This window comes from Petaurus breviceps, unplaced genomic scaffold (assembly GCF_028583685.1).
Source record: "Petaurus breviceps papuanus isolate PSGF00001 unplaced genomic scaffold, PetGlider_PUasm1.0 90792, whole genome shotgun sequence".
NCBI classification, from domain to species: domain Eukaryota; kingdom Metazoa; phylum Chordata; class Mammalia; order Diprotodontia; family Petauridae; genus Petaurus; species Petaurus breviceps.
In genome coordinates, this window is record NW_027187347.1 from 9214504 (window position 1) to 9235727 (window position 21224).

General features: G+C 38.3%; 1 protein-coding gene across 1 annotated transcript; it reads right to left on the minus strand.

The window, feature by feature from the left end:
• Positions 1 to 511: 511 nt before the first annotated feature.
• NEPRO (nucleolus and neural progenitor protein) lies at positions 512 to 20863 on the minus strand. Its single transcript, XM_069069868.1, has 9 exons — positions 20676 to 20863; positions 16583 to 16737; positions 12840 to 12916; positions 12009 to 12140; positions 11362 to 11439; positions 9479 to 9828; positions 9008 to 9069; positions 3508 to 3767; positions 512 to 1523 (listed from the first exon to the last, which is right to left on the minus strand). Exons 1-9 carry the CDS (start codon positions 20782 to 20784, stop codon positions 1091 to 1093), a joined length of 1656 nt encoding a protein of 551 aa, XP_068925969.1. The 5' UTR covers positions 20785 to 20863; the 3' UTR covers positions 512 to 1090.
• Between the last annotated feature and the right edge of the window lie 361 nt (positions 20864 to 21224).

Here is a 21224-nt window from a genome sequence, read left to right on the forward strand (position 1 = left end):
CACAAGACTAGGTAGAGATCTGAAGCTTGACTCAAACTCGGACCTCTGTGACTCCAAGTCTACTGGGCCACCTTAGTGCCTAATTTACAAAATGGGATACCTTCACTGTGGTTTTTGTTGTTTGTCCTTTGTTTTCAAAGAGAACCAATGACATCACAAGTGATGTCCTGACTTGTGTGTGAATTGAATTTGAATGAGGCAGACCTGCAGAGAAGTCAGCCTTACTCTCTCTTCCAGTCATCGTAGTCCTGTGACAAAAGTCATAGTTGAACTGTGGGATGCATGCAGCCTTCTTAAGGAACTGGAGACACTTTTGCCTGATTCCAAAAAGCTAAAAAATTCATAATAAAGGCCTGACATGTTCTGCAGTCTTTAGAGGAATAAAATGCTCCAGCCCCCCTGCCCCTACTCAAAAAAAGAAATTAATCAAACAAAATAAAAATATAAGTAAATCATATTCTAACTCCATATATTGGAGAGATCAAGCATTTCAAAGCACTCAACCCTTGAGTAAATGGGAAAATGGAAACTGATTTAATTTGGACCCAGTAATAAGACCAGTGGTAATGCAAACTTTTTTCTCGGTGATCAATTCTATGGACAACACAATCACCCAAAACTAGAAATTTTGATGGTCCATGGACAAAAATAACAAGCAGCAATGTCATTATATTATAATTAAGCCAGTAAATCTAACAGTGACCTTTTGGATATGTCCATCCTCCAATTTCACAGCATGCATACTGGATCCATTAGAGCCAGCCTAGGAGTATCTGTCCTGAACAAGGCAGGTACCCAGTTTTAGGTACCTAGTTTATTGCAAAATACACATACTTCCTCAAAGCCATTCTACCCAGAATCCTTGGTAAATAAATCAAACCAGTCCAAGCTCTTGGGGGCCCTGAGACCTCTCAAAGTCACTTTCAGGGCTTGGGGAGTAATTCTGCATAGATGTAGATACCTCCATTGTTTCTGGGTATAATGTAGAACTCTTACCACTCAGAGGCACAATATGGAGCCCCATCTAGCAGGCATAATTATGAACTGCTTCCTTTCTTAATAAACTAAAGTAATTTCACATATATCACATCTAAACTCCCAATGAAGAAAAAATATCATCAATGTCATCCACGTCTCTGACGGTTTCTGACGTGGTGTTATTTTCCTTTACTGGAACCAATGTTGGTGACTTCACTGTACCATTACAATTTTCAATAAGACTGGCATTTCTGTTGTCCCACAGCTGGCTCTTTTTCAATGCCAGTCCAGGTTTATGAACTGTAAGGTCTGAGAATGTCCTTTTAGCATCCCCCTCTGTGACAACCTTTTCAGTCTGATGAAGAAACTGTTGAATTTCCTTTAGAACAATGGGCTGCAACTTTCTCTGTGGTTTCCTCTGCTGCTTTATAAATTTATTCTGTGAACTGATTCGTCTCGGGTGGCACTTTGAAGACATGTTACCCAAGCCATGGAGAAGGAAGTTACAGATGGATGTTTTTATGCAGTTCAATTTCTTGGGCAAGCTTTTAAAAGAAAAAGGAAAAAATTAAAAACCTATTAGCTGGAGAAAAATCCTATCAGAATCATTCATTTTCTCTTTTCTCCCTTCTTTCCATCTCTGCCAACAAAACATAAAAATATACAATTCAATATGATAAACTGCCTAGTCTGTGCAAAGCACTGTGTGAGCACTGTACAACAGAGACAAAGGGAAGATGAAGACAAAAATGAGAATCCCCATTTGACGTGTTGTCTTGTTTTGCTGAACTGGTGGGTTTTTTCTCCTTTTCTTCATCACAAAGGATGGCAAGGAAGAGGGGAAATGAATATGAAATAAAAACAAAAAGAAACAACTTAAATCAGAAGAACATAAGCTTCTTGAGCACAGGGACTATATGATTTTTTATCTTAACATACTTAGCGCTTAGGACAATGTAGGCACTTTTTTGTTTGGTGGGGGGTTTATGTGACACTTGTCTAGTGTCATGTAGGTAGTAAGTGTCTGAGGCAGCATTTGAACTCAGGTCCTCCAGACTCCAGGGCCGATCTCTCTCCACTGTGCCACCTAGCTGCCCCAAAGTGGGCACTTTTAATATGTTTGCTGACCTGAATGAGTTACGATTTGATCTCTAGATTTCTGTTTTCAGACTATTACTTCCATATCACAGTCGTTATTTTTTTAGAATGCAATATTATTCCATTACATTCATATACCACAATTTTATTTAGCTGGCCCCCAAATTTATGGATTCGATTTTGCTTCTAATTCTTTGCTATTTTAAGAAGTGCTACTATAAATACTGTTAAACATGTGGGTCTTCTTCAGATATATGCTTAATCATAGCATGGCTAAGTCAAAAGGAATGTACAATTAGGAACTTTTAGGGTATGTGTAGTTCCAAATTGTTTTCCAACATGACTGAATTAGTTCACAAATCCACCAACAGAAATATGGAAGGGGACACAAGTAAATTGTTATTGTACTGCTAAATTTATTACAGGCTTCTTAAAATGCCAATAGTCTCTAACAGGTCAACAAACTATGGTGAGCTAAGAATGGTTTTTACATTTTGAAATCCAATGTATTTAAATACATTAGCTCTTAGCGAGACAAAAAAAGTAGAGGTCTTTTTCATATTTTTCTTCATAAACTGAAAGTTCACAATTTAAAGAGGGGGGAAATTAAAATAAAAAAAGAAGAATGCCTCTCTACAGCATAGGCTGTCTGTTCCTAAAGAAACATAATGAAGACTCAATATAGAAAAAAGGGATATGAAGTGGAGAAAGGGAGACCTGACTTGTCAGAGGACCAGAGGGTAGTGTGCGTTACACAAAGACAAATACAACCAGACAGTTTAAAAACAGATGCAAGGCTCCTCCTGAACTGTATCCTCTGAGGAGGAAGATGTTTCTTGTCCTCCAACATCAGAGCCACAGAAGGGTCAGAGGAAGAAGACAATAGTAGTAGGTGACAATTGCCGGTTCCCTTGAATATACTAAGGCAGTTATCTGTCAGCCTGATATAACATCAGAGAATTCTTCTGTCTTCCTGGGGAATGAAGTATGACACAACAAAGAACCACAAAATAACTAACATTTATATAGAGCTTACTATCTGCAAAGCTCTGTGCTAAGCACTTTACAATTATCTCATTTGATCCTCACCAAAACCCTAAAAGGTAGGTGCTGCTGTTATCCCCATTTTAGAGATGAGGAAACTAAAGCAAAGAGGAGTTAAGTGACTTGCCCAAGGTCATACCACTAGTAAGTGTTTGAGAACGGATGTGAGCTCAGATTTTCCTGATTCCATACCCAGCACCTCTATCTACTGTGTCTGAGCAGAAAGGATTCAGGGGAATTCTGAGCAATGGAAAAACAAAAATTATCAATAAAAATCAATTAAAGATGAGAGAGTGAAAAGTGAGGTAAGAAGTAGCAAAAATGCACAAAAGCAGCAAAAAGCATTCACCGCTTGTACCCGAAAAGTGTATATTAAATCTGACCTACCTGCAACCTTGAGCTTCCACATGTTTAAGCCGGTTACTTTTCAGAAGTTTGTTACCCAGAAAGGTGGCTTTATGCTTCAGTTTCTTGCGTCTACACCAGAAAATGGCCGTTTGGATTTCTTCTGAAAGTTGTGTAAAAGATTGTGCCGCTCGGATTCTCAGGACAAGGTTTCTCGCATGAGAGGATCCTACCAGCTGCTGGGATGAGCCAGCGGTTTTTCGTACTTTCCTTTGAGAACATACAGGCTTGAAGATGGTGTCCTGGAGCATGGACAGGCAAGAAAATGAAAGGTGAATGTTATAGGAAGTGAGCAACCTTCAAAGGCAGTCAATAAAGCATAAACTCTGTAAGAGAAGGGTCATAGGCCACACTGAGATTGCCAGATTTAGGGAGAAAATACAGCCAATATTCAAACAAGGTACAAAGAATCTAGTTACTTTTAATTCAGTTCAATTCAATTAAAGAAATATTTATTAAGTACCTATTACCTGAAAGACAATATGCCAAGAGATGGGAATACAAAAAATAAAGAGTTCTTCCTCACAAGGAACTTATGCACAGGAAATGCTACAAATACAGGAATAAATAAGGTAAACCACGGTGGGTACAAGGCAAGTGGGAAGGGAAGGGAATGAAGGCAGATTAGGGCTCCTAGAAGAGGCAGAACCAGAGCTAAATCTGAAGATTTGAAGACAAAAATTCCAACAGGAAGCTCTAAGAGGTTGTCTAGTCTCAGCACAGGAAGTGTTCTATATAAAGGCACCAAATCCATAGGTAGATGAAGTATCAAATTCAAGGAATGATTAGTACTGGTCCTCAGTTTTCTGTTCATAAGATCAAGAGGTCAAACTAGTTGACCCCTGAGGATTCTCCTAGGACACACTTTAAGTTAACAATATTATGAGTACCATAAGTACAATATTTTATTAAGCATATTCCCTTAGGCTATTAATTTGTTTTAAAGGGTCATAAGTATACTTCTTGTATAACATGGTAAAGTAAGAAGATTTCTGCTACATAGCAGATATTTGTTTTTAATCTTCTTTTTCTCCTATTCTTCCTTTCCCTATACACAAGTAAATCTAGTTTGGTTGGGATTTTATTTTTTTGGATAAGCTTACAGATTCTGACTTGTATTTGGTATATATAAGTTTGACCCTTGTTCTTTGTACTATTCTCAGGAGCTCAGATATCAACAAGTAAAAAACTGCAGCAATTAACCAGACTAGTAACCTAGCGCTTACTAGAAGGATTACTTAGGAAAATCAGCCTTTTGTTCTGGATCAGCTCATCACACGGAAGCTGCCCTGAAGCTTTAATACCATATTTCTTGTACTATCTGGGACTCAGCAGAACTTTGCCAACATTTCCCTCCAAACAACTTTAAAATATTGCCTCCAATCAAATCTTGGAGCAGCAGAGCCAACAAAAGGCCAGAAGGAGACATTTTTCTGGCCTAAGACAACTTATGACATCCACAGGAGTCGAGGACATAGCAAGAGCACCAGCCATTAGGCCACGAAGGCATCTGGCTAAAGTAGCAGCAGCAGTAGCTTCTGTAGTTCTTGGCCCAGAGACATTCTGGGTTGTAGTCCAGGATGGAGAGGAGTGTTTATGGTCAGTTACAAGGAATAGGGAGCCTGGTCACAGTTGCAAGACCAAAAGGAACACTAGCACTTGCAGCTGTAGGAGGTCACAGTTCCAGGGCCAAGAGGAGCACCAGCATTTGTTTGCTACGTGGGGGCAGTAAGCACCAGAAGGCAGACCAGGAAAACAGTGACAACATTTTCCCCAGGTCACACCACCTTGGAAACACTGAAAACTTGCAGGGTACCAGAGCCAGCTCTAAAAACATCAGTATGAAAAAGCCTGAAGTTTGGCACAGTGCTTTCCACCCCCAGGCGAGCAGAACCTAACTTTAACATAAGATGCAAAGTGATGAAATAGGCTGGAAAAATGAGCACACAACACAACAAAGAACTTGACCATAAAAATCAACCACAGTGAGAGAACAAGAAAGACAAACTTAGAGGAAGATAACCATGTGAAAATAGACACAAGCCAAGCCTCAAAGAAAACTGCTAATTGAACCCATGGCCAGCAAGAATTCCTGGAAGTTAAAGAATGAGGTAAGAGTGACAGAGGGAAAAAAATGAGAAAAAAAGAGATGCAAGAAAATTATGAAAAAAGAAACTAAAAGAGGCACACACACACAAAAAAAATTGAAAAAAAAATAGCATCTTAAAAAACAGAATTGGGAGGCGGCCAGGTGTCACAGTGAATAGAGCACTGTGGCTCTGGAGTCAGGAGGACCTGAGTTCAAATCCAGCCTCAGACACTTAACACAAAACTAGCCTGTGGCCTTGGGCAAGTCACTCAACCCCAATTGCCCTACTTCCCCCTCTCCAAAAAAACCAAAACCAGAATTGGCCTAATGGAAAGGGGCCACAAAAATTCACTGAAGAAAAGAACTCCTTAAAAAGCAGAACTGGCCAAATGGAAAAAAAGTACAAAAGCTCACTTAAGAAAATAATTACATAAAAATTAGAATTGGGCAAGTGTAAGCTAATGACTTCATAAGACAACAAAAAACAATAAAAGTCAAAAGAATGAAAAAAAAATAGAAGAAAATGTGAACTATGTCATAGGGAAAACAATTAACCTGGAAAACAGATTGAGGAGAGATAATTTAAGAATTATTGGACTACCTGAAAACTATGATCAAAAAAAGAAAAAAGCCTAGACATTGTCTTTCAAAAAGTTATCAAGGAAAACTGCCCCAATATCCTAGATCCAGAATGTAAAATAAAAATTGAAATAATCTAACAATCCCCTCCTGGAAAGTGATCCCCAAATGAAAACTCCCAGGAATATTATAGCCAATTTCAGAGCTCCCAAATCAAGGAGAAAACACTGCAAGAAGTCATAAACAAACAATTCTTATATCATGGAGCTACAGTCAGGATCATAGAAGATTTAGCAGCTTCCATGTTAAAAGACCAGAGAGTTTAAAATATGATATCCTGGAAGGCAAAGGGATGACTATTACAACCAAGAATAACCTACTCAGCAAAACTAAATATAATCCTGAAGGGGGAAAAAAGAATATTTAATGAAGACAACTTCTCAGAATTCCTGATGGAAAGACCAGAGCCAAATAGAAACTTTGACATTCAAACACAAGACTTATACAAGGGTAGGGAATGGCTTTGAGGTCATGTGTGGCCTTCTAGGTCCTTGGGTGCAGCCTTTTGACCGAGTCCAAGTTTTATAGAACAAATCCCTTTATTAAGACTTAAGGATTTACTTCTCTTTTCATAATAAATTATTATTTGTTCTGTGAAGTTTAGATTCAGTCAAAGGGCTGCACTTGAGGGCCTAGAGGGCCACGTTAACTTGAGGCCACAGGTTCCCCACCACTGACTAAGGAGAAGCATAAAAAGGTAAACATAAAAGAATAATCATAAGGGACTCAATAATGTTAAACTATTTACATTTCTATATGTGAAGATTATATATGTAACTCCTTAGAACTTAAATATTATTAGGGCAATTAGAAGGAGTCTATATAGACAGAGGGCATGGGTGTAAGTTAATTATGTTGGGATCATCTATAAAAAATGTAGGGGTAAGAAAAAGAAATGCACTTGGCGAAGGAAAGGGAGAGACAGAATTGGGAAAATTTTCTCACAAAAGAGGGATGCGAAGAAGAGCTTTTATAGTGGAAAAGAAAATGAGGAGATGGCAGGCAATGCTTGAATTTGTCCTCATCAGAATTAGTTCAGAGAGAATTGGGTATAGAAATCTGTCTTACCCAATATGGATATAAGAGCAGAAGGGGATAAGAAATATGTGTTGGGGGGGGTATGATAAAAGGGAAAATTGATTAAGGGAGGAGGGGTTCAGAAGCAAAATAGACTTTTGAGTCAGGAGAGGATAAAAAAAGAGAGAAGAATTAACAAAAGAAAATAGGATGGAGTGAAAGACATGGTTAGTAAGCCTAACTATGAATGTGAAAAAGATGAGCTCACCCATAAAAAGGAAGTAGATAGCAGAAGAGGTTAGAAACCAGAATCCAACAATGTTGTTTACAAGAGATACACTTGAAACATAAAGACATACACAGAGTTAAAATAAAGGGCTGGAGCAGAAGCTATTATGCTTCAGTTGAAGTAGAAAAGGCAGAGGTAGACAATGCAAAAGCAAAAACAGACCTAATCAAGAGATAATCAGGTAAACTACATTTTTGCTAAAACGTACCATAGACAATGAACATAAAAAAATTTCTACAGAAAGTTTCTCAGGCCTCAATTCTCAAATATGTTGGGAACTGAGTCAACTTTGTAAGATAAGACCCATTCTCCAACTGATAAATGGTCAAAAGATATGAACAAGCAGTTTTCAGAAGAAGAAATCAAAGCTATCTATAATTATATGAAAAAGTGATCTAAATCACTATTGATTAAAGAAAAGCAAATTGAAAAGACTAGCATACCACCTCACACCTATCAGAAATGATGTGCTGGAGGGGACGAAGAAATAGAGGTATGTTAATGAACTGTTGGTAGAATTGAGAAGTGGTCTGGAAAATAATCTGAAACCATGCTCAAAAGACCATAAATCTGAATGTATTATACTCTTTGATCCTGCAATACTGCAACTAGGTCTGTACCCCAAAGAGATCAAAGAAAAGGAAAAGGACCTTTGTACAAAAGTACTTATAGCAATTCTTTTTTTTTTTTTTGGTGGCAAGGAACTGGAAATTGAGGGAATGCTCATCAACTGGGGAATGGCTGAATAACTTGTGATTATGATGGAGTACTACTGTGCTATAAAAAAAAAAAAAAGATGAGGGAAGTGGTTTCTGATCAATAAAATGATCCAAGACAATTCCAAAGGACTCCTGGTGAAACTCTGTCTCCAGAGAGAACTGATGAACTTTGAATGCAAACTGAAGTAAATTTTCTTGCTTTCTTCATTTTTTTTGCAATATGGTTAATATGGAAATTTACATGATTTCACATGTATCATTTATATCATATTGTATGCCTTCTCAGTGGTTATGAGAGGGGTAGGAGGGAGGAAGCGAATCTGGAACACAAAATTTAAAAAGAAAGGAAAGCTAAAAATGAACAAATAATTTAAAAAGAAAAACCATTGTATTTATCTTTATATACAAGTTTTTTAAATTTATTTTTAATATTCATTTTAAAAAAAAAATTGAGTTCCAAATTATCTTCCTCCTCCCTTCCTTTCCCCAACCCTTGAGAAGGCAAACAATGACATCAATTATACATGTGAAGTCATGCAAAACATATTTCTATATTAGATATAACATTGTATTTATATACCAACATTATTTAAAGAGTTCCTTTTAACGGAATTAACTGATTACATAACATATGGCCCAATATAATTAAAATTTTAACTATTTTTCATAATTTCGAATTTACAGTTAAACACCATTATTACTACATAATAAATTTAAAAACACACAAACCATGGTAGCTTTGTGCTTTGGTCGTTTGCAAAAGGCCTTCAGATCAAATCCTGATGATATTTCTGTGAATTAGAAAAATCACAAAGGCCGATTTAGTATAACACAGACTCTTTTTCAAACGGACACTAACCTCACAATCTGATTCACTCTCAAAGCCTCTTTCTTGCCAAACTATTAAAAATAACTATGACAGGAATCACTCAATCATTAATTAGGTGATTAACAAAACCTAAAATAAAGCGCCAACATAAAAGTCTAAATGCCCAAGTTCAGAAATTTACCTGTTACCCCTAAACAGGCAAAAAGATAACTATTCCTCATTAGAGATACCACTCTTGTACTCTGAGTAACAACTTTAGCATTAAAATGAATGCAGACACTACCATCTGTCCCAGGTAGTACAAATTTATAGCTAGAACAAATGCCCAGTTTAGACAAAGACAGGAGGAAAAACAAACAAAAATGAATTACCTCGATGGGTTTTCCTCTTCTTCACTGCCTTCCCAATATCCATATTATCTGTTCTCTTTATCTTCATTTGTTTGGCTTTTTGGGGAACTTCTAAGGCTATTTCTTCCATACTCTTGTTTGGTTTCTCTTTTGCTAGAAATAGTTTGTTTAGCAATTTGGTGACTCCTTTAGCTTCCACCTTTTTCTTAATGACATCAAGATAGGCCTCTCCAAGAAATTCTGCAAGGTCAGCAGGAAAGGTAAAATTTCTGAAGTAAGGCATTGTTTGAATCCTGGACACTTCCTGAAGTAATCTAAACAAAGGCTTATATAAAGAGACAAGTTTTTTTAAAGCATCTTTATACAGGACCCTAGGGGAAAAAAAGAAATTCATGGGTTAGCTAGAATAGTGTAACCTCGTTAAGGTTACACTAGACTATAGTCTATATACACTAGACTATACGCAAGACTATATCATTAAGCTACTATATATATGTGTGTATATATATATTTATATACATGTTTTTTTCCCACCCCCAATCACTATACAATCTTAAGTCTACAAAACACCATCCTTTAAGTCATTGCTATTTCAAGTAAGACATATAAAAAGAGATTTCTTTTCTTCTCTTAATACACTCCATAGCTTTGATGGAATCCTGATAAAGCTGCCCCCAGTCCCAATATTCTAACTTCATTATAGGCCTGGCCCTACTGAACAGCAGGCCCACTGCACCTACCTAGCCCCAGCCCCCCCTCCCCCCCATGCTCTAACTTCTTTGTATATGCCTCACTGCTCACTAGAACACAGGTGTGTTCCTGAACTCTTAGTTCCCACAGAAACAGCAGGTGTGTCCATATGATAGGAACCCAGCTACTGCCTCTACTTGGTCACTGCCCCCAGACCCATACCCACAGAAACAGGTGTGTTCTTGTATTCAATCACAATCACATAATCCATCAGCCCAAGACAGGACCACAATAGCTAGGCAGCTGGAGGGCTGAATGACCAGAATGTTTAACCACCAAACCATAGATGGGACCCCTCCTCCATTACATAATCCCTTAACAAACTCCTCCTGCTTTTTTAATATTAATGATATTCCTCTATTCTATGTAAATTTCTGTTGTGTAATTGCATCTTTACCCTATAAAAATCTATTTTGCTTTCTCTGAAGTTGCTGGTTCCTCTTGGAACTTAGCCTGCTTCATGAGAGGCATGAATCTCAATAAATGCCTATACTTGGATTAGAGGTGGTCTGACTGAATTCTTTGAGACAGTTCCACCACAACTCATCATGAAACCCCAACAGTTTTTGGGTGGGCAGAGCCCCCACCTCAACAGTTTTTGGCATCCCTGGGTTTAAACTGCAACAGCTTTATAACAATTAGAGAAAAAAAAATGGTTCAAAAGATATTTGGGGTGGACAGAAAGACTATCAAAAATGTAGGATTTAAAAGATTTGCTAAATATCCATTATTCAAAAATATGGAAGCTATTAGCGGGGAAAATGTGCATATACAAGAAATAGTGTAATTTAAAATAGGGAAAGTGGTAACTTCCATATAGTCCTCTCTATCCCAAGACCCCATTAGAAGCCATGCTATTTGAACTAAACAGGTAACTTTCTGTGGCTGACCTCTGTGCCTCAAATTCAAAGATTTTCTTCTGAACTATACATTAACAATCAGCTCATTATGACTCAACTATGGCCAAAAGAATAAAACAAATAAAAAAGGAAACATATGACCAGCCTTGCCCTCTATTGTTATTTTCAGATTGGGGGACGGGACTCACTGAGCCACCCTATCTCTCAATAATAAAGACTTCTAGTAACCTGCCCAGGGGAATGGGAAAAGAAATTTAAACAATGAAATCAGATATTTCAAAAGAATGTACATACCATACCCTGCTCACCAATCCTATAATAACAGTGTTTAAAATGATGAATTCTTCCAAACAAAGATGCTTCACAGACAAGCTAGAGGTTTAACACTGAATTAAGGTAAAAAAAAAAAAACGACAAAAATGATTGCTTGTAATATGCATCAGAGGTGTCAAACTCCCAGCCCTTGGTCCTCAAAACTCCCCAGTCCACTGGGACCAGATGAGAATGTAATTAGTAAATGTTCAACAAAATAAAAATACAACACAATGCATATAATGTTAATTTGTGGTTTTCTAAGTCACTATGTAGCTTGAAGGGATCCATTTCTATTTGAGTTTGACACCACTGCTTTATATATGCTACAGAAAAATATCTCATATTTATTAAAGTTTAGATTTATTTCATTTAAAAGTGCTCAAAACGTAATAATGCATTTACCATTCATGTTAATACTATTATAAACCTGTATCCCACAAACACTGGCACACTATAACTAAAGAATAAAAATTTCTCTGGCAACAAAACATCACACAGTCCCCAGGAAAGGGAGGCAAAAAGCACTGTAGTTTCCCTAGAACTCTATATTATATATTAAACCATTATTAAACATACTGAAACAATTTTCTACTAAAAAGCAAACATTAAAACTAATTGAAGGATACAGAAACGTCTTGCAGCAACACTCTAATAAACGTAGTATTAATTTGCATGTTCCCAAAATCTTCATCAACATAAACTCCAAAATTGGCTGGCTGGGAACAATGTAGTTTTTTGTATTTTCAAGTTTATCTTCTCTAGTTGTCAAAAAGAGAAAGACTGAATTATTAGAAAGAGTCATAGGTGTAAACGCACTTATTTGTCACATACTTGGGTACCAGATGCTCACAAGAAAGTATTGTCCATCTAACACTTTTCAAGTGGAGAGTTATTTTAAGATCATTTGTAAATAGCTATGCTCATCTATCCTCACAGTGGATTCTCAACATAGCTATAGATTTCACTGTAATGCCGGTGTAGTCTTGACCTTGACCAACTGTCTGAGCACCAGAAGTGTGCTGTTATTACAGACCCCACTGCATTTTGTCTTAATATAAAAACTAAGACAGTGAAAGGTTTTGCTACACTAACCAATGACAAGTGACAGAATGTGCACAAGAGTATTCCTGGAAGGAATTCTGTGGTCCAAGTACCTTGTTTCACAGATGAGGAAACAATATCTCAGAACAGTTAAGTGATCTGTCCAAGGCTCCCTGCCAGTTAGTGGCAAGGCCAGGTTTAGAACCCATTTCTTCTAATCCCAATAGGGTGTTTTGCTATACAACGAATTCATTAAGTCTAAACATTCATTAAGGTTAAGCAACTTTACTCTTAGGCCTGGATGTTCCTTTTTTTTTCTTTCTTAATAAAGCAAAATCATAGAATGTCAGATACTAAAGCAAAGAACTTTAGACCTCTAGTCTATAGTCTTGAAAAAACTACCTTGGGATACTTACTTGGGACACAGCTCAAAGAGATCTTGAATGGATCCCTCCATATTCACACAATTCATTCGCTTGAGACACTGTTCTACCTGAAACAATGAAGATTAGCATTTACAATAGGCAAGTAAGATTACTGATCTCATATTAGCCACATCCAACAAATGAATGCACTTAAGTGTCCCCTGCACTGAAACTCACAGCAAACTGTGTGTGTGTGTGGGAGGGGCAGGGGGGGAGGCGGGGGGGGGGAGGAGGGAAGAGAATGTACTGTGTTTTTTGAGTTATGGAAAGCAAAGGCAAAGAATAAAGTACATGTTATCAAAACCAAAGTATTTACAGGAATAATCTGTCAATTTCCCCGGCCAAATATATTTATCAATTATTTCCTGATTCCTAAATATCAATTATTTTCTGTAAGAATGACATTATATAAACAGGTGCTATGGAGGGCATGGAAGGTACATGAGACTTCCCTGGAGTTTGCATTCTTGCTTTTAAACAAATGAAACAAATTAAAAAACAGAACAGCATATAATCAAGTGCTATACTGTTGAGTATGAAACAAGTATGACAGAGGGTCAAAGGAGAGATCAGTTCTTCATCTATTAATTCTTTTTTAAAAATTTTCAATCCTAGAAAGTGTAATTTTTTACATTATAGCACTCTAAATTTGTGAAACATTAAACCAGACCTATAATGCACGTCAACAAAAGGAACACCAATGCAATGCCGCATGAGAGGCACAAAACGTGAAGGAGATACTCAGAGACACTGCCACAGATGAGATGGGGCATAAGTTGGGCCTCAAAGGGCAGGTAAGAACTGAAGGTTTACATCTAGCAATTGCATAAAAAAACACACGTTTTCCTTGCTTAAGCAATAAATGCACTCACAAAAGGTAAATAAAATCAATTCCTATTTTCTCTTTGTCTTCAGAGTCTTCAATAGGGTTCCCAAGCTCAATCTTTGATCCTCAGCTGTTCTTTCTCACCTATCTCCCTCAGACAAGGAGGGAGCTGGTGCCACAGTGGAGGGAGTGCTGGTACAGGAGTCACAAAGACCTGAGTTCAAATTTGACCTCAGATACTTACTAGCTGTGTCCACCTAGGTGAGTCATATAACTGCTGTCTGCCTCAGTTTTCTCAACTGTAAAATGGAGACAACAACAGCACCTACCTCACAGGGTTGCTATAAGGATCAAATGGGAATGTTTAAAAAAATACTTAGCACAGTGTCCAATAATACATAGTAGACACTTAAATTTTTTTTATCTCCTTCTTCATACATTCTCACAGCTTTTTTTTTTTTTAAAGCAATCAGGGTTAAGTAACTTGCTCAAGGTTCCACACCCAGTTATTTCTGGGTGTGTGATAACTATCTGAGCCCGGATTTGATCCCCAGGTCATCCTGACACTGGAGCGGATGCTCTTATTCACTGCGTCACCTGGCTGCCCCCATTCTCACAGCTTTATCATCTCTATACTGATAAAATTTATATATTTAATCTCTATTCTAATCACTCACTTAAGCTAAAACCACTTATCTCTAGCTAATTAGACATTCTCAGTTGAACACATCTAAACCCCAAATCCTCATATTTCCTCCCAAGCCTGCTTCCCTCCTAGCTGCTTGTCATATCTGTTTTATACCTTGCCTGAAACAATATACAGTGTGCAGAGTAAATTTCAAAGATCCATATAATAGATAATATCTATGCAGTGCTTTAAGGTTTGCAAAGTACTTTACAAAATATATCATAACAACCCTGGGATTCAGCATATGCTGAACTCATATAATTTTAAATTATGCAAAAGATACCTTCTTTGAAAATGGACTTTGAGGCTCATTTCTCAAATATAGAGAGAACTGAAGCAAATTTATAAGAAAATGAGTCAATCCACAATTGATAAATGGTCAAAGGATATGAACAGGCAGTTTTCAGAAGAAATCAAAGCTATCTATAATCATATAAAAAGGCTCTTAAATCATTATTGATTATGGAAATGAAAACTAAGACAACTCTCAGTTACCAACTTACACCTATCAGATTGGCTAATATGATAGAAAAAAAAATGACAAATGTTGGACGGGATGTGGAAAAATAGGGACACTAATGTACAGTTGGTGTTGTGAACTGATCCAAGCATTCTGGAGAACAATTTGAAACTATGTCCAAAGGGCTATAAAACTGTGCTTTTTGGTCCAGCAATACCACTACTAGGTCTGTACCCCAAAGAGATTTTTTAAAAAAGGAAAAGTACCTATATGTACAGAAATATTTGTAGCAGCTATTTTTGTAGTGGTAAAGAATTGGAAATTGAGGGGATGCCATCAACTGCAAAATGGCTGAATAAGTTGTAGTATATAATTGTGATGGAATACTATTGTGCTATTTAAGAAATGATGAACAGGATGCTTTCAGAAAATCCTGGTAAGATTCACTTGAATTGGGGCGGCCAGGTAGCACAGCGAGTAAGAGCACCGGCTCCAGTGTTGAGAAGACCTGGAGATCGAATCCCGGGCTCAGACACTTAGCACCCACCCAGAAACACCTGGCCGTGTAACCTTGAGCAAGTTACTTAATCCCAATTGCTTAGGGGCAGCCAGGTGACTCAGCGAGTAAGAGCACCGGCTCCAGTGTCAGGATGACCTGGATGAAATCCGGGCTCAGATACTCAGCACCACACCCAGAAATAATAACTGGCTGTGTAACCTTGAGCAAGTTACTTAACCCCGATTGCTTAAAAAAAAAAAAAGATTTACTTGAATTGATGCAAAGTGAAATGAGCAGAACCAGGAGACCACTGTTCACAGTAACACCAATATTATATGATGATCAACTGTGAATGACTTAGCTATTCTCAGCAATACAATGGGCCAAGATAATTCTGAAAGACTCATGATGAAAAAAAAGTGAATGACAACTATTCTCAGCAATTCAATGATCTAAGGCAATCCCAAAGGGCTCATGATAAAAAAATATACTACCTCCAGAGAAAGAGTTGATGGGAGTCAATACAGATTGAAAATAATTATTTTATTATCCTTGGTTTTTGGGTCTGCATTTTTTTTTTTTTTGCCTTTTGGAGGTCAATTGGGGTTAAGTAATTTGCCCAAGGTTACATGGCTAGTTTTTTGTGTGGGTGTTAAGTGTCTGAGGCCTACGCGAACTCAGGTCCTCCTGACTCCAGGCCAATGCTTTACTCACTGAGCCACCTAGCTGCCCCAGGGTCTGCATTTTCTTTTGCAAAATGGGTAATGTGGAAATGTTTTATGTGACTGCATATGTATAATCTACATCAAATTGCTTGCCTTCTCAGGGAGGGATAGAATTTAGAACTCGAAATATTAAAAAAAAAATTTTAATTTTTGTTTGGATATAATTGAGAAAAAAATAAAAATTAAATGTTAAAAGAAATGGCCTTTGAGGTTATCATATCAAAAAAAATCAATAAACAATAGAAGGATCATCTATTTTCTCTACTTTTTTGTCCTCTGACTGGCCATAAAGCTGTGATCTGTTATAGAATATACCCTTCCAAAGCATATCCTTCCTCATTTTATGTTTCTATGAATGATACCCTAGATGTCTATATATTGTCAATATATTATCATATATTGTCAATTCTTATACTTTATATAGATGAGAAAACAGACCTATGAGTTAATAGTCACTAAAGATATAACTAAGAGATAACTTAAAAAGGAGAGTAAACAGAAGGTTGCTTGACATCTCTGACAAATAAATTTGGTACCTGTTTGAGAGCCAAATACGGTTTATGGTGACATAATTTGTTGTGATTACTGTAAAGGATCGCACGTAAGACACCCGTTTCTATATCCAAACTTTTTCTCGTCAATGACATTCTGACACTATGGCACTCCTTAATCACAGCTTTAATGAATGAACCTGAAAAGAGAGAAATGAAGTTTTATTGTACAAGCAGATCTATAGGCACTGTGTGCTTTCATATATGCTGAAAGGTCTCCCTTTCATTCATATATCATATATTGTTGATGGATATGAAAGTATTTTCAGGGAGCATATAATCTATTTATGAAGTAAATAAATACTACAGTAACATGTACCTGGGGAAAAATAAAATACTATAGTAAGAAATTACTTAAGTAAAACTATTAAAAACTAGAATGAATGTACTGAATAGATGCATATTATATACTTGTAATAATTGTTGCCTCTTGAGTCAAAGGTAGAATTGCCTCTATAAAACCAGAGTATCTACTACATAAATAGATTATGAACTCACTGAAGGTACTTTCATATCAATCAACAAGCATTTATTAGGTGCTAAGCACTAGGAATACAAAAACAAAAATGAAACATTAAATGACTTCAAGGAGTTGATATCCTACAGGGAAAATCAATCACACAATATCTACTAAGGGCCAGGTATGGAGAATGCATGTAACAAAGAATGAAACGATCTTTACATCCAATAAGTTTACATTCTAATAAGGGAGACAAGTACACATATAAGCATATACAACATAAAGTTAATACATATATTTTTTTGTTGCTGTTCATTTGTTTCAGTTGTGACCAGCTTCATGATCCCATTTGGGGGTTTCTTGGCAAAGATACTGAAATGGTTTGCCATTTCCTTCTCTAGCTCATTTGATAGACAAGGAACTGAGGGAAAAAGTGTTAAGTGACTTGCCCAGGGTCACACAGATAGTAAGTGTCCGAGAAACTGAGAAACTCATTTGAACTCAGGTCTTCCTGACTACAGGGTATATGATCAATGAGATACCCACAGTCACCACAATGAATATGTAGATACATTTCCAGGTTTGAATAAAATAAAACAAACTGTTCCTCAAAGACAAAAGCAAGATATTTATTCTATTCCACCATGGTAACAAAGAAGTTTATCACCAATGCAGGGAGCACTGACATCCCCAAGCTTTCTCTCCCTTAGGCCTCCCCACAAACAAGCTCCCCTAGGCAAGATTCCTCCCTCTCTCACTCAAGCTAGTGGCTCTGCCTCAGCTTTCTCCCAGATCTGCCTCAGCTCAGCCCTTACTGCTCCACCTCTTCAGCAAGCTCCTCCCATCATGGGCTCCATGGGATTCAAGCTGTGGACTGGACCAAAGCTCAAAGGTCACATGGGCCTATCAAGGGGCAGGGAAGATCTTCAAATTCCCTTAACATTACACAGAGCTGGTGCTATATCCACTGTACCACCTAGCTGGCATATACATGTATGTTTATATGCACATGCATATGTGTGTACACACACATATGACACACACATGTAAATATACATGTACACAAAGAAGAAAGAGCTTCTTTGAGCAGACAAGGAAGGAGTACATTCCAGGCAAGGGAGAAGGGTCAGTGCAAAGGTACAGAGATGAGAGAGATGTGTGCCAAAAAAAGAGAGATGGTCAGTCTGTCTTGGGCTCCAGAAATCAGAAGGGAGAGTCATGTCCAAAGAGGCTGGCAAAATACATTGTTTAGGCTTTAAAAGTTTCTATTTTATCTTAGAAGCAACAGAAAGCCAATGGAGTTGGTTGAGTAGGGGAATCACATGGTCAGATTTTTGTTTAAGGAAAATCATTTTGGTAGCATTTTTTAGAATGGACTAGAGTGGTGAGAGACCTGAGGCAGGAAGGCCAATTAGGAAAGAGGTAGTTATGATCATCTATATGAGAGGTGATGAGGACCTGAACTAAGGTGATATTGCTTTGTGCGTGGAGGGGAATCAGAAGAAAGAAATGCTGTGAAGGCAAAAAACAGCTAGGTTTGGAAACTGATTAATTATGTGGGATGAGGGAAGGTTAGGATTTAAAAATAATGTCAAGGGTAAGAACTCAAGAAACTAAAACAGAGAGGTCTGAAAAAGGCTAGGGTTTGGGGGAAAAGATCCTGAGGTCAGTTTTAGACAGATAAGAATTTAAGATGTCATACAGGGCTGAAGCTCAGAAGTAACTGGGGGTTAAATACATAGATCTGGGAGACATGCGCATAATGATAGTTAAATCCAATGGGGTTGATTAGGTTACTAAGAGAGAGCATAAAGGGAGAAGAGGATTCAAGAGAGAGCATATAAGTAAGCAAGGGAAAACCATGATGAGAAGTAGTGTCAAGAAAACCCAGATGGAAAAAGTAGTCCCGAAGAGTACAAGGTAGTCAACAATGTCAAATTCAGTAGGTGGGTCAGGAAGGACTGAGTTTGAGAAAGGTCCTTCCTATTTGTTAATTAAGAGATCACTGGGACTTGGAAGAGAGTACTTTTAGTTGCGTGATTAAGTTGAAAGTCAGACTTCAAAAGGCAAAAGAAAAGGAAGTAAAAGCAACAAGGACTTTGAAGGACTTTGGCTGAGAAAGAGAGGAAAGCCATAGGATGATAGTTTGAGGGGATAGCAGGGTTTTTTTTTTAAGGATGATGGAGACTTGGGTGTATTTGAAGGCAAGAGGGAAGGAACCAATTGCTAGAGAGAGGTTGAAGTTTTAAAAGAGAAGCGGGATGAAGGAGAATGCCATCTGCTAGAGAAGACAGGATGGAATGGGACTAAATGCATACTAAAAGGAGTTAGCCTTGGCAAAGAGAGGGCCACCTCATTGTCAGAGACAGGGAAAGGAGGAGAGAGTGGGAGATGATGTGAAGGAGTTCTGAGATGAAGAGAATATGAGAGGGCACATGCCAACATAAGTATGACCAAAATAAATATAAAGCAAACACAAAGTAATTTTCTTGTGGGAAAAGCACTAGGTAGGAACATGCAGAAAAGGCTTCATGTAGATGTTGAACTGGGCTTTGGAGGAAGCCAGGGTTTCAAAGAGGCAAAAGTGAAAAGAGTCTGCATTCCAGGTATGGGTAACAGTTTATGAAAGTAGTATGGAAAGGGAGTAATGTATAAGAAAGCTAGAAACGTAGGTTAGAATCAACTTGTGATAGGCTCTAGATGCAAAACAGAGAAGTTTGTATTTTTATCCTACAGGCAAGAGGGAAGCACTGAAGGTTACTGGCTTTAGACTCAGCATTCTACCCACTGAACCCCATAGCTATCCAGATATATACGTTGCAAGACCTTGTTTCAACAGTTCTCAGGGTCACCTGAAATTCTGAAAAGAGGCAGCTAGGAAGCCCAGTCAGTGGATAGTGCTGTTCTTGGAGTCAATTAGACCTGAGTTGAAAAATATCCACAAACTTAACAGCTGTGTGACCCTGGGTAAATCACTTAACCTGACTTGTCTTCCTTAAATTTCCTAATGTGTAAACTGGGGATGATAGTAACTTCACCTGCTTTCCAGGGTCGTGAGGATCAAATGAGATAATATTTACAAAGCAAAGCTTAACTGCAGTAGAGGAAAGCTATTATTGTCATAATTTCTTGCATTAAGTCTGTTGCTACTACTATTATCATTCCATGGAACATCAGCTGAGGTCAAAATAACCTAGTCCAAGCGCTTTTTTTTTTTTAAACAAATGAGTAAACTACGTCCCAGGACAGTTAAACGACTCGACCAAGGTCGCAACAGTTGTAGGAGTTGAACTCTCTCCCTGGAGTACGGGATCAACCGGGATCACGTTTTTCTAGGGGTCAAGGGTGAAGATCGCGTCATCGGCACGGGGCGCATGCGCAGAAGAGGAAGGAGGGGGTGTGAAACAAGCGAGTGGCCACGCCTTCCCTGTCTCCTCGGAGGAAAGGGTTGGTCCTTCCAGGGACAGGGCTCCGCCTCCAGGGGAGGAGTCCAGGAAGTGAGAAAGGGAGTGTTATCCCCGAAACACGTGTCTTCATCCCTGTACCCCCGTCCCAAGCCTTCCCGGCCGCTGGGGGAAGAGTCATGCGTCTCCTCCTCATCCAGCGCCCCTTACTCACCAATTACTCTATCTTTGTCTTCAACGGCCACTGTGCTCAAAGTCCCCGGTCTCGGGATCCTCAGCTGGTTCCAGGGCTCCCACTCCAGGGAAGGCGCCGCTGAAGCCATCTTGGAAGAGAGAAGGAAGGAGGGGATGGGGGCGGAGCTAGGACGAGACCAAATCCAGCGGGTGAGGGGGAGGAAGGAGCCAAGCTGGAGGGCCTAGGAGAGACCAAATCCGGGAATGGGGGAGTCAACTTTATAAGTGAAGAGGAAGGAAGTGCAAGGTCCGGGATTAATTTTTCTGAAGTTCCCATCTAACACATAAACTCCCGCATTTAACTTCTGAAGCGGGACGCAGCCTGGTCCTATCGAATCTCATCAGCTTCATTAAGCATTACTGCCCTTACACACACACACACACACACACACACACACACACACACACACACACACACACACACACACACACACACACACTGTCTCTCTGTCTCTCTCTGTCTCTGTCTCTCTGTCTCTCTGTCTCTCTGTCTCTGTCTCTGTCTCTCTCTCTCTCTCTCTCTCTCTCT